The 13,929-nt window shown below is 33.0% G+C and overlaps 1 protein-coding gene and 1 pseudogene across 1 annotated transcript; both read left to right on the plus strand.

Annotated features, from left to right (window-relative positions):
- Window positions 1–2,912: 2,912 nt before the first annotated feature.
- On the plus strand, window positions 2,913–3,928 carry LOC100785234 (histone-lysine N-methyltransferase ASHR2-like; annotated as a pseudogene).
- A 4,332-nt stretch (window positions 3,929–8,260) lies between these two features.
- On the plus strand, window positions 8,261–10,367 carry LOC102664449 (uncharacterized). Its single transcript, XM_006575850.4, has 2 exons — window positions 8,261–9,114; window positions 10,118–10,367. The coding sequence occupies exons 1-2, from the start codon at window positions 8,261–8,263 to the stop codon at window positions 10,365–10,367; spliced, it is 1,104 nt and encodes a 367-aa protein (XP_006575913.1).
- Window positions 10,368–13,929: the final 3,562 nt, after the last annotated feature.

A 13,929-nucleotide genomic window follows, 5' to 3' on the forward strand; every position in this document is an offset into this window, starting at 1 on the left:
AATCTTGAATATCTACTATCTACAACCAACATATGTTGTTATATATGGTGTACAATTTTCCTATCAACTTGATATGCTATCCTGATTTCCATGTCCAAAAATAAAAGACTGGTTGACTAGTAGTATCATACAATTTAAACAATTACTAATGAACCTTTACATTATATGCTCACTAAATAGGTACTACTACATATTAGTAATTAACCAATTATTTTTAATTAGTATTCTTTTTCATAATTCAGTTGAATGTAAGAATAACCATGAATCCTTTGCTGCCACATAGCAGCATCAACTCAAAGAATAGAGATGGAAGCAAATAGATCCTATATGAAATCCAAAAAGGAACAAAACTAATATTTTTCTTCAATAGTTTAAATACTTAAAAATTAAATACCTCTTGAGTTTATTGCAAGTAGACGAGGAGTATATGAAGGGATACCCTGCACACATTTAACCAAAAATGGTGTAAGAATAACAATAATATCTAATCCTTCTAATCTACTGAAGTACAGATTTCAATCATTTGTCCCTATTTTCCCTTGCCTCCACCAAAAGCATGCCAACTAGACAATAAGAGTATCAGTTAATAGTAACAAAAAAAAATTAAACCATACTTTACTCTTTGAACTGGTGCAACAAGTAATATGGAAATGGCACATGAAATGAAGACACTAGATAGCTGTATACCAACCAGAAATTAATCCTTTTTTCAAAAAAATAAATTATTACCATTAATTATAACCATGGGATTTATGGGAAAAATTCTAACATTATAACCTTTAATAGTAATTTCACTCTTCTTACGTGTGAAATGGATGAAGACTTAACATACTATCCAACATGGTGTATGTTATTCAAATGGGTACAATTAAATCAGAAGGAAAGAACATATATTTGAATATAGACAAAGTAAAAGTGGCTTAAATATGCACATACAACGACATGTTAAGCAGAAGTGTGAGACATGTTTAATATTATATTTCTAACATGCCCCTTCATGTATGCCTTTGGGCTTGGAGTGTGAACAATGTACTAACCAACTATCTCAATAGTTTAAGTTGCTAGGTGAAGACACATAAATGGATTTATATTATATTTCTAAAAAGTTTCATACATCACATATGCCTTATACTAAAGAACATTTGTAGTATATCTATACTAAATGCATTTCATTATCATTGTTGCAGGCATTGTTGAAGTTGTTGTCATGATGGTTAGCACCACCTTGGGTGACCAACTACCTCAACTTGTAATGGTTTTAATTTGGCAGACTAACTAGTTTTTGGCATTTTCTTTCGCTCTTGTATTTGGTTCAGTGGAGTTAATTTACTTGTCTGTTGTCCTATCCAAAATCGTTGAGGGTGGCTGGCTTCCACTTGCTTTTGCTATCTTTTTCCTCTCTGTGATGTACGCATCGAACTATGGGAGCGTATTGAAGTACAGAAGTGAAGTTAGAGAGAAGGTTTTAGTGGACTCAATGCTTAAGCTTGGCTCCAATCTTGGAACAGTAAGAGTGCCAGGAATAGGATTGCTATATAATGAACTTGTCCAGGTCATTCCCTCCATTTTCTTGCAGTTCCTGCTGAACCTTCCAGCTCTTCACTCTACTATAGTTTTTGTTTGCATTAAATATGTCCCCGTCCATGTGGTTCCTCAAGAAGAAAGATTTCTATTTCGACGAGTTTTCCACAAAGATTAGCACATATTCCACTATGTCGCCCGATATGGCTACAAAGATGTTAGGAAGGAAGATCACCATGCATTTAAGCAACTTCTTATTGAGAGTCTTGAGTGTTGGAACAAGTGGCCTCGAAATAATTAAGAAGGGGGGAGGGTTGAATTAATTACGAACGTGTCTTGACAAATTAAAAATTTATCCTTCTTAATGCCACTAGATTCAATTAGGCTTTACTAATAAGTTATGAGAAAGTAAAGACAGAAACAATAACTTAAACAAAAGTAAAGAAGAAATAAAAAGTGCACAGCAAAAAAGTAAAGAGCGCAGGGAAGAAGAAAGTAAACACAAGTTTTATACTGGTTCGGCAACGACCCATGCCTACATCCAGTCCCCAAGCAACCCACGGTTCTTGAGATTTCCAATAACCTTGTAAAATCCTTTACAAGCAAAGAGCCACAAAGGATGTACCCTCCCTTGTTCTCTTTGAATAACCAAGTAGATATACCATCTACTTGAAGCGAACCACAAAAGATGTACCCTCCCTTGCTAAATTATTTCTATGCATTCCTCAGAAAGAAATGCAGAGGAGGTACAACAAACATGAGAGTACCTCACACCAATATCATCCAAGCTAGGATGACATATATGGTCTGACTTAGCCATGTTCTTTTTGATTATCATGCAATCAATCTCAGTCTGGAAAACACATTGTTATTGGTATTTTTCTTTTTCTGTCTATTGTGATTGATAAAATTTTGTAGTATATTTTTGCTTATAATAGAACATGCAGCTTGTGTTGCCTGTTACAACAGTGATAGAGCCAACATGGTTAATGTATGAAATTGTTTTACTCAAATTGATTCATTTTTCAATATATAATGTTGACAAAATAGAAGTTGCTTCAATATATTACCTTTTCACTCACTACTCGATTTTGTTCCACTACTTAACATGTCTCACACTCGCTCCCTATTGCCAATTATTTCATTTTACTAGTCACCTAATGTGCATTACACATTTTCAATCTAATTCATTTCCCTTGCCTCCATTGCTGGCCATATTAAGTTAACTAATTGAACCATATTAAGTTAATAATACTACTACTTTTATTAAGAAATAAATAATAATAGGATTATTTGTTTCTTATAAAAATTATAAGAGAAGTATTGATCATTTGCAAGTTGTCACTCACTACTTCAGTAGTGTAGGTTTGTTTAATTTGTGTATTTTTTCCATGCTCATAGTCATGGTTGCTTCAAGGTCTCTTTTGAGGATGGAACAAATACCTGGCAAAGGAAGAGGTCTTGTTGCATCACAGCTTCTAAAAGCAGGCCAAATAGTCCTCACTGAATCCCCCTCATTCTCTACTCAGCTTCTCCTCTCTTCACACCCTCTTCTTCACCTTACACTTACTATGACCATTGTTTTAGAATCTTACCTCTCACTCACAATAGTACTACTGTCACGTGCCCTTCTTGCTCAAACCACAGTTTTTGTTCCCTGAAGTGCTTCTCCCTTGCACTCAAATCCTCACACTCTACTTGGGTATGCAAACCATTCAACAACACCCCAATTCAACACTTCTTCAACAACACTCCAAGAACGCCAAGTCCAAGCCCATTTAATTGTTGCTTCTCACAACCTCTTCCTTCATAATCACACCCCTTCTAAGCTACACACTTTTCTTTATCTTCATGGCACCCCAGATGATGCTATTCTTGATGCTGCTAACTTTCTTCACTCACTAATCTCACCACTTTTCCCACCGCAGGCTCAACTCTCTGTGGATCTCATTGCACAACTTCTTGCAAAGGACAGACTCAACTCCTTTGGCTTAATGGACCCGTATTCCTGTAATGGCCCTCAGAGATCTATTAAGGCTTATGCTATTTACCCCAAAGCCACGTTCTTCAACCATGACTGTGTTCCCAATGCATCCAGGTTTGAGTATGTGGACAGTACTAATGATGATTATGGACATAACAGTACTGACATGTTATTAGGTTGATTGAGGATGTTGATGAGGGGAAAGAGGTTTTGCATCAGCTATTTCAGGATTGGTAGGGACTACTGTACAAGGAAAGGATCTTGATGGAGGATTATGGGTTTACTTGTGGATGTGATAGGTGCAAGATTGAAGTTAATTGGGATGGTGAAGAAAACAACAGTGACCTTCCACACGTGCAATTTCTTAGCAAGTATGTTTGTGAGAGGAATCAATATACTAAAAGCACCTTTCCTGAATTTTAAGTCAATCACCATCCGACAACTAACCATTTTCATATTCCCCTAAAATACTAACAAGTACCCATAAATAACTACACTGCCTCTATATTGTTCTGACATCAACCAACATTATACTAACTAGTGTTCACCTTCCCAAAATTTATATATAAAAAAGAAGATAATCCTCATACAAAGAGAATCATGCAAGCACATTTCAAAATTTAAAATAGGAATAACTCAAGTTAAAAACTATTCATTTTTTACAACTCTAAACAAATTAACATAAGGTACACTTGGCAAATTTGCTTCATCACTAATATATTCGCACTAATTAGTAAGTCATCTACCACTGGTGTGGAATTCAAGTTAAAGTTAGGTTGCTATGAACACGAAGGAAAAAGAAATATGAACATTCACTTAATAAATGAAATAAAAGTATGCACAAATCAAATAATTTAACATGTTAAAACTTGTGTAGGTGAGTACCTTATGAAGAGGTCAGCTAGCTTGTGACAGCTAATAAGTCAGAATTAAAGAAATTTCTACATATATAATTGAAGAAATTTGTTATGAAACAAATGAAGTTAATATGATGTGCTCTGTAAAAAATTATAATACACCTATGCAAACTAATTACAGCTTATTAATCACCGAGTCAAATTATATATATATATATATATATATATATATATATATATATATATATATATATAAAGATAAAACGATTGGTAGGCTATCCCAGAACACAACACAAAAGCATACTGACTTAGTAATTTTAATCATGTAAAGGTGATTTTCTATGACATATTTTTACCACTTGAACTCATTCAATAATTTTAATGTTGGGCATATTGTCGTTTTCTTTTTACCCCACTAGGTACCAAGTCCAGCCTCATTCCCCCCAAAACAAAAAATGTATTATGACACTAACACATGTTTTCCTTCATAATCACACGCCACGCACCACTGTCATGCACACTCAACCGATAACAGCTGCCAATGAGGTGTGCCCAAGCTTTCCTTTAGAGCATAATTGTATAATTACACCAAAACTGGATTTTATTTTCATCAATCCAGAATCAAAGTGTGGATATATTAATAGAGGCCAAGCACAAATCATGGAAAAAAAATCAAACAATAACTCCATTAATCAATATTTCAATTTTCAACAAGATCTCGAATCATCCAAAATAAATGCCCATTGATGAATACATATCCAAAATATCCACATAATCTATATTGCATATAAGTTGTTTCTGCCTTGTAATTATCACAACTCAACGAGAGGCCAATATACACACAATTGCATCACAAACCTTCCAATGCAAATGCTCTACTTTTAATTTATAAGCGAAATTGAAGCTATAGAAATGAGGCACAAAGTGTATGCAAGTAATAATAATAATAATTAAAATAAAGGCAATGACATAAGAACCTATGTTAGTTGCTCATGCGACTCGAGAGGGTAGTGTTGGGTGTTTCTCAATTGTAGATCCACTGCGTTGTGGATGGAAAAGACAAAGTTAGCCTTAAACTTTAAGAAGAAAAGATGGTCGTGGTGGTGATGGTCATGGAAAAGACAAAGTTAGCATTACTAAGAAATCAGTTAATAAACTAACCATTAAGCTAACACATACCTTGCATTGATGTCGGACTCCAATGGAGGATGCTCAACCTCGCAGCAGTGATGAACTCCAATGACGGTCACGAACCCTAGCGACGACGATGGTGAGGAGGAGATGACAATGACAGGTCGCAAACGACAGTGACTGGTCTTGCGGGAGAGGGAGAAGAAAAAGGCTTTGTTTGCGAGACTGAGCGCACAAGGGGAAAAAGGGTTTTGGGTTTTAATTTATGTATAACACAAACCGATGTTAATATCAACTGGTTAACATCGATTTTATAAAAAACTGATGTTAACGATCTCATGTTAACATTGGTTTTGAAAAAACCAATGTTAACCAATTGACGTTAACATCAGTTTTTTGATAACCGATGTTAACAATCTGATGTTAAAATCGATTTTTTTTCAAAATTGATGTTACTTAACTCAAATTATTTACGAAAATTCCACTGTGCTTTTGTTAATCTCGGTTTTTTCAATAAACGTTGTTAATCGTGTAATGTTAAATCTATAAATTCTAGTAGTGTATATACTAGATTATATGCATGCAAGAATATTCAATATATTAATCATATGCATTCTCAATTAAAAATTATTGGAGATTGCAATGAATTTTTTTGTTAATTAAGACCGCATACAATTAAAAAAATTTCAATAAGGGAGTCTAGCTGACTTGACTGAGCAATGTGTGTGAGTTTTCCATATTTCCTAATATTTGAGTTCAATTTTTATAGATAAAAACTAAAGAAATGTTTGAATGTATTTTTTCTTTTTTTGTTGTGATTTCTTAATTTTAATGCTTAGTAGAATATATAATGTATTCTTATATAATTAATTGAGTATAAAATTATTGCAATGAATATGTTAATTTGTTAGTAACATTAGAATCATATTAGAGTGCAAAATACATCTATATGACATCTCTCTATAAAAGCATTTAAAATAGTTAGTCCACTTATTTTTAAAATATTTTAAAGTTGTGCCTATTAGATTTGGCGCCTCAACGTGTTATTACTGGCTATACCTAGTGGTACTTAGAAAGTCTTATTCTACATTTTCGTAAATAAAAAGCATATTTTCGACCTCTTCATGTTATTTCCTCTATAGATTTTATCTAAAACAACTGTTATTTTGAATATCATGTTTACTATTTGGCTAGTTCAAGTTGAATCACATAAAGAACACTTTAGATGGAAAAGTTATTTTATTTTTAATCTTAAACCCATCTATATTTGAATTCATTTCCTTACATAAGATTTTTGTCCTATCTTTCTATTTATCTATAACAACAGCATATCCAAAATAATAAAGTATCTAATAAATAAATAAAAATTTAATAAACAATTACTAATATTATTACACGTGTATATAGTTGTTTTTGCTCTTCTTCTTTTTATTATTGTGGTGATGCTGATAAAATACACTAATGGTCAATAATTTTATTTTCTTTGTTTGGTTTTGAACTTCTAAATTTAAAAAGTTTCACTCTTACTTCTGTACCTTCAAATCTATTACATGATTCTTTCGTAATTTGCTACATTAGATTGGCGTACGCCACCATCAACCAATGTTATAACATAATTAGTGTGACAGTTTGACATAATGACCATTTGGTATGCAACATGACTTTAAGGGAGTAGAGTGAATTTTTTTAAACTTAGAAGATGAAATAGAAACCCAAAATAAGACACGGGACTGTAAGAGTATTTTAACCTTATCATTATTACTTTTGTTATCTGATGCAATTAATATTATAATTAAATTCATGAATGGAATGTCTTACAAGGAACCAAATTATTAAATAAAATGATAAATTAATAATGTGAAAATTGACTTTCAATATTCTATTTATTTAATCAAATAATGCATTTGGTACATCTAATGTACCAAAACTAATAATAAGAGTATATTTTCTTAAAAATAATTAATATAAAATTTAAATTATAAGGAATACAAGGGAAGGCAATTAATGATTTCTATAAAGGTATTTTTCAAACTTGCAAAAATTGAATGTGGCCCGCATTGACTTAATAGAATTTATTTATTCTTTCTAAATAATTAATTAATATATTTATTTAGGAAATAAATTAAATTGAGATTATTACTATTACATTATACTGTATCAATTCTACAGGATCACATCCTTGTTGTTCCATCACGCGTCTTGACATATATATGCAACACTTTGTTCTAAATCAAGAAATTTCACAAAATATTTTATGAATACAAACACAATTGTAAATACAATAAAGGGAAGTGTTGGGAACATATATTTTAACACACTCATTCAAATGGAATATATTTATTTGGTTAAATTTTATTGAAAATTAAAAAATTAGGAGTAAGAAATATTAAATATAATGTGAAACCTATAAAATTTTGTCATTTTTAATAGATTTTAACCAATAAAAGAGGGTAGTGTCAGGAGAGCCTATTCCTAACATTTCTGGTGGTGAAGTAGTTAAAAAATAATGAAGAAAATGGACATTAATATATACGTTGGTCATAGTATAATCTGAAAACACTAACCTGTCGTACATTGACCATTTCAATTCATGTTAGTTGCTTTATACATTTAAAGACACTCCAAAACAATGAACTTGGTTTATTTCCCCACCACTTCAAAAGATAAAAATGAGACCTCTTCATATCTTTAAATTAAGCATCACACACCATTACAGATAATAACCTTTCTTCATATATTTATTCATCATTATCACTATCATCTAACAATGGCTTGCTTTCTCCCATGCCCAGACCTAGGTACCAATCTGATTGTTTCAAAAGAAGAGTTCTTTAGCTTCCACAACATTGATCGTCAACTCTTCACCCGTTTGGTGGTAGTACTAGGCCGTGACACCAGCCAATCTACACATGTCATGGCCTTCATTATGTGGCTTGAAAAGCAATGCAAGGATATGAAAATGATAAAGAACATGCTCCAATGGTCTGACACCATGATTGATAGCCTTGCAGATGAGGTCATCTTGGTTTTGAATTGCGTTGAGAGTTCTCAATTCCCTTATGATGATGTTGTTAACGATGAAACCTTGCCTTTGATCAAAAACATCCTACAAAACAACGTTGCAAATCTCAAATACTTTTATGATAACCGTGTGACTATCATCGGAGCAGTCACCAAGTTACTTAACAATGTTTGTGTCAGGGCCTTCATAGATATAGTGCATGAAGTGCAATATATGAAGGCTATGAAGGAACAAAACTTGCAGATCGCAAATATCTATGGAACTGATCCATATGCAAAACAAGCAGTATATTATACTCCACTGCCTAGTGTTACTTTTGTCTCCCAACAGGTTGCAATACCAACACCACAATGGAGTGAAGGGAACTCAAGTTCTCAGGAGACCAATATCAATCCTCCTTTAGAGACTTGTGATGTTTCATACCAAACAGATTTTAATCAAAATTTGAACGAGCTCTTGGCCATGCTGAATGAAACTAGTATTACTACTAGTGCTAGTGATGGGAAAAAGGAGGTGCTGGTTGATGATAGGATTATCTTTATGACATTCTCTAAAGGGTATCCTATTTCGGAGGCTGAAGTAAGAGAGTTCTTCGCAAGGTACAGAATTTTTATTTACTCTCAAAACAAAACAACGTATCTACTATTATTTATTAGTTAATTAAATTTGGTTAGCCTCAATTTGAACTTTGAATTGATACATGTGTCACCTTGTGTTTTGCTATTTATTTATTATTATGTGTCATCTTAATTATTAAACCCAAACCATGACTAGTATTTGTTGATTTTCATATGGAAAATGCCTAAAAATGTTTATACAAGCCCACTCATATTTTCTGTCAAAATAGAAATTTTAAACAATTTTTTGTTTAGTTTATGCTTAATGAAATAAAAACAAATGTCTTTCTTATTGATTCTTGATGTAACTATTTTATAATAAATACACTATTTTTATTCAGATATACACACAAGTTTTAGTTTTTAATTGATAAAAGTTTATGTCTGATTGATCAAACGCTAGCAGCATTACGATAGTTTACATATATAGTTTTAACAATGTATTTTGGAAAATTCTATTATGTGTTTACATTACAGTATAAAGTTGAAGATTGTTTTGTATTTTAACCATTAAAATAATATTTGCAATAGAATACAATTTGTCATAATAAGATTTATGCTAATGTCACTAACACACAATAAAGAGAGCTTTGTACTAATGAAAACAATTTAAAGGACCAAATAAAAAGGTGGGAACCACACGGTTCCACATTCGACCTTGATGCCAAGGGGGCAAATTAACTGAATTTAATCCTTCTTTAATCTACCTATGCTAAATTATGTTTTGATTGACTAAATATTTCTATCAGTGTAGAAATAAGAATTTCTCCCTTTAGCCAAAAAAAAAAAAAATCCCGTCACCAAAAGATTATACTGTTATCATTTTGTAATCAATATTTTTGTTCAGTGATCACTTTAGCAATTTCATTCGGAATTTCTTTTCAAAACTTTGTTCATCCTATATCATATGGGTCTTCCTTCTCATTGTTTCTTTTTTCTTTTTTTACATTACTCTTTTTCTACTTCATTTTTTTCTATCAAACAGAAGGTATGGGGATATCATTGAAGCATTTCATATGCAAGATGTGGTTCCACCGCAACAACCATTGTATGCTCGCATAGTGATTCGCACTGAGGCCATACAATTCATTGATCATTTGCTTGAGAGCACAAATAAAGTGAAGCTCTCCATCAATGGGAAGCACGCTTGGGCAAGAAAATATGTTCGCAAGGGTAACAAGTCACCAATGACTTCTCGAGCACCTTCCCCAACTTCAACAAGACCATCTTATTGATGATCCATTTCCTGAAATTGGTTCAGATGCTTCAATTATGAGAAGATGTTAAAGTTGTGTTGTCAATCTTGACCTAGCTTTAAGTTTCTAAGGGTTTGTGTTGAGCATAGCAGATTTTGAAAGAACATTTGTTCGTTTTATATATTATATTTTTTGGTGGAACTTTTTAAGTCATTGAACTTAATGTTTGGATTTCGTTGGATTCAAATAATTACTGTGGTCATCTTTAATTTTGTTGATTGTTTATTATGTTAACTAGCTTTGATTATATGCATGCTTATACCTGTCATATTATTGGACGTGAAACAACTCATCTCCAGTTACAGAAACATATCATACGTGATTCGAAAATTTTATTATCAAAAATCAATTGATATTCACAGCCTACACTTGAATTTAAATTATGAAATTTCTTACTTGCTTTTGGATAAAAGCTTAACAAAATTAATAATATGTAGTAAAATTGGACCAACTGGAGATGTATATTGATATATATATATCCCTGGATTCTTAAGAAGTTATTAAGGTGCAAGAGGGGATCCAACCTCATTACTTTTCTTATCCTTAGAAAGTATATCCTTTGTCGCACCTCCATATCTTCTAACAACGTTGGATATTGGAATGTCCATTCTCCTCTCCAGTGAAAGACTTATTTCAAATGAGCCATGTATCTGGCAACATGATATCACTCTTCACTAATGCAATCCACATCTTAATGACCATATTAGTGCTTATCAAATCCAAGAGTCACTTCATACTTGTCTCATGTTAGGTGGTTTTGGTTTGAGGTTATTTAACTGGTGTATCACATCCAAGAGTTACTTTATACTTGCCAGACTTTTGCTCCAAGGTTTAGATATCCTTGTACTCCCTATAATAAATTTTCTTTGGCTGTAAAACAAAATCATCCTTGTTAACGCTCTTCACTAAGAGCACTTACTTGTACTATTTACTTTACCAAACTATATATGTTTCTCCAATATGCTTCAAAAACCATAATCTCCAATTAAAGAGTTAAGATTTAATACACAAATTGAGATGGTAATTAATTTAGGTTTTCTATTTTTTCCAAAAATGATATCTTGTTGAGTACGTATGATGTGTCCCTACATTAGTCAAGTTGTTCCTTGCTCTATGCATAAACTTAAGGTAACAACACCAATAGAATGACATTGATTAGAACTTCATTTTTTAGCTAATCGAAATCACATTTAGAATAAAAAACATTTCCAACTTTTAGACCGAATTCCTTACCTGGATAGATTGCCTAATTTATGCAAAAGAGATTGATAAACCAATCTGCATCCCATAAAAAAACCTTATATTGTTAAAAGCAAAACATGAAACTTATTGAATAACTATCCTTCATCAAGAAACATTTTTAATTTTGTTTGCATTTCATATGTGCTGTAGCATTTTCATTATTTAAAAAATTAATTAATTTTTCCTTCTCTAAAATATAAATATATATACACCTTGCACTAGCTTAATAGTGTATTCATTCCACGAAAGAGTAGTGGTAGTAACACTACTAAAAATTATTTTTTACGACGCACATTCTAAGACGGTTATACGGAACCGTCTTAAAATGTCATGTGGTGGTAATTTTATAAATATGATATTGTTCAACGAAGATGGTTTTACAAAGACCGTCTTTGAAACCACCAGTCTATGACATTCTAAGACGGTTTTCGCAAAACCGTCTTAAAACTTAGTGTTTTTAATTTTTATTTCCCTTTTTCTCTCGTTTACCACTATGCCTCTCCTCTCTCTTTCTCCATCTCTCTCTCGCTCTCTGACTCCCTCTCTACCTCTATCGAGATCCCCTCACACGCTCCGACCACCACTATGGTGCCTTCCACCTCACTAACCACGTCGCAGTCGAGGAGGTTGAAGTTGTTTTGACAGAGGGTGACGAGGTCATCACGAGCGAGGACACTACCTAGGGTTTCTATGGCAGAGAAGCGAAAGGAGTTGCTGGGGGAGTCGAAGAAATCAAAGATTTCCTTGTTGCAATCAGTGGAGGCTGGTGCGGATACTGCCGCAGACGGTCTCCCAGATCTGAAAGGGTGTTGCTCATTGCCATAGCCAAGGTGTCCTTCACCGAGATCTCAAGCCTTAGAACCTTCTCCTTGACCAGCACAAAGGTATTCTTGAGATTGTTGATCTCGGAGAAGAAGACCCCACACTCCTCTCTTTCTCTCACCACTTCCTTGTCTTCTCCATGGGTGAAACTTTTGCTCCCGCCACAGATGCTAGCATGGACATTGTCCAGCGTAGTCTCATGTTCGAAGACGAGTCTGTTCCTCTCCTTATTCATTCACTCATTTTTCAATTACTTGTGTGCGTGATTCTTATTTGTTTCTATAATTCGAATTTCTTGTGGTTTTGTCGATTCATTGATTAATTGATCTCTGACCTGTGAGACTCAAATCGGGGACTTGGCAGATGCAAGACCTCGTCTTGCTCTATTTGACCAACCCTTATTAAGGGTCATATTTCTTTATAATTTTTAATTTTGGGTGGGGATCCTAATTTGTGTTTTCTTTAATACATTTGATTTTGTGAAACATTGTATTGTGCAGCAAACTTGTTCCTATATGATATATATGTTTTCAGTTCTTAATATGAGTTATTATGCCTTGATATGATTGCTAGTGTCAATATGCTTGTCAGAATACAGTTCACTCAAAATACATAAATGTGGACAGGTTTTTTCACCTTGGCATTGAAAATGAACCTAGCAGAGTAACTGATAATTTTTTTTTCATTTAGCTTGATTGCTGGGATTGGGCTATAGTTTACAATACATTATAAATTGTTTTATGGATCCCAATGTTCTACAAGACATGGTACTAGTTTTGTGCAAGGATATGAAGTCTTGCACAAGCTATTTACAAACTGGCTTATCGGTAGAAGTAAGTAATAAACAAGATATAGTTTAAGTTGTCAATTTATGATAGTAAAGTTGTAACACTGACCAGACATTATGTTGTGTAGGGATAGAGCTAGAGGATGTACCAGATTGCTTCAAACACACTCGAGTGGGTGATGTTGCACCAATGGCTTATTGAGTGAGTACATTACAACTTATTTTTTGATAGTCTAGTTTTAGACTCATTTTTTAGGTTTTGTTATTTGGGTAACCCCAATTGATTTCACTTAAAAAGTTATTGTTTTCTCATTATTCTTGATGTTGCCTTCTGTCTAATATAAAAAATTGATCTGAAGAAACAAAATAATGGAAGAAGATACGAGTTTGATCTAAAGTCATCACCACCTACTACCTAGGATAGCGACACTCTCTTTTGCAGCATTTTTATCATATTTTTTTCCTTTCTCTTTTTGCTTCTTTCATCAGCTACAAAGGAAAGAAAAGGCTACAAAGGAAAGAAAAGGCTCTCCCATACTTTCTTCTTCTTTTGATTAGTAATTAGTCTTTAGCTTTTGCATGTTTTGAAGTCTTCTAGTACGTTTAGAACTTCTCAATAAATTAATTAGTTGGGGATTTGGGCCCCTGAAGAAATATTGGAACATCCATCATTTCACAACCTAAAGAGAG

Source organism: Glycine max, chromosome 2, assembly GCF_000004515.6.
Source record: "Glycine max cultivar Williams 82 chromosome 2, Glycine_max_v4.0, whole genome shotgun sequence".
Classification (NCBI taxonomy): Eukaryota; Viridiplantae; Streptophyta; class Magnoliopsida; order Fabales; family Fabaceae; genus Glycine; species Glycine max.

Bases quoted from the DNA above. Each gene is read 5' to 3' on its own strand.
- LOC102664449 (XM_006575850.4), top strand. From the start codon at position 8,261: ATGGCTTGCTTTCTCCCATGCCCAGACCTAGGTACCAATCTGATTGTT. The intron at 9,115-10,117 runs GTACAGAATTTT...TCTATCAAACAG, and splicing joins GTAAGAGAGTTCTTCGCAAG to AAGGTATGGGGATATCATTG.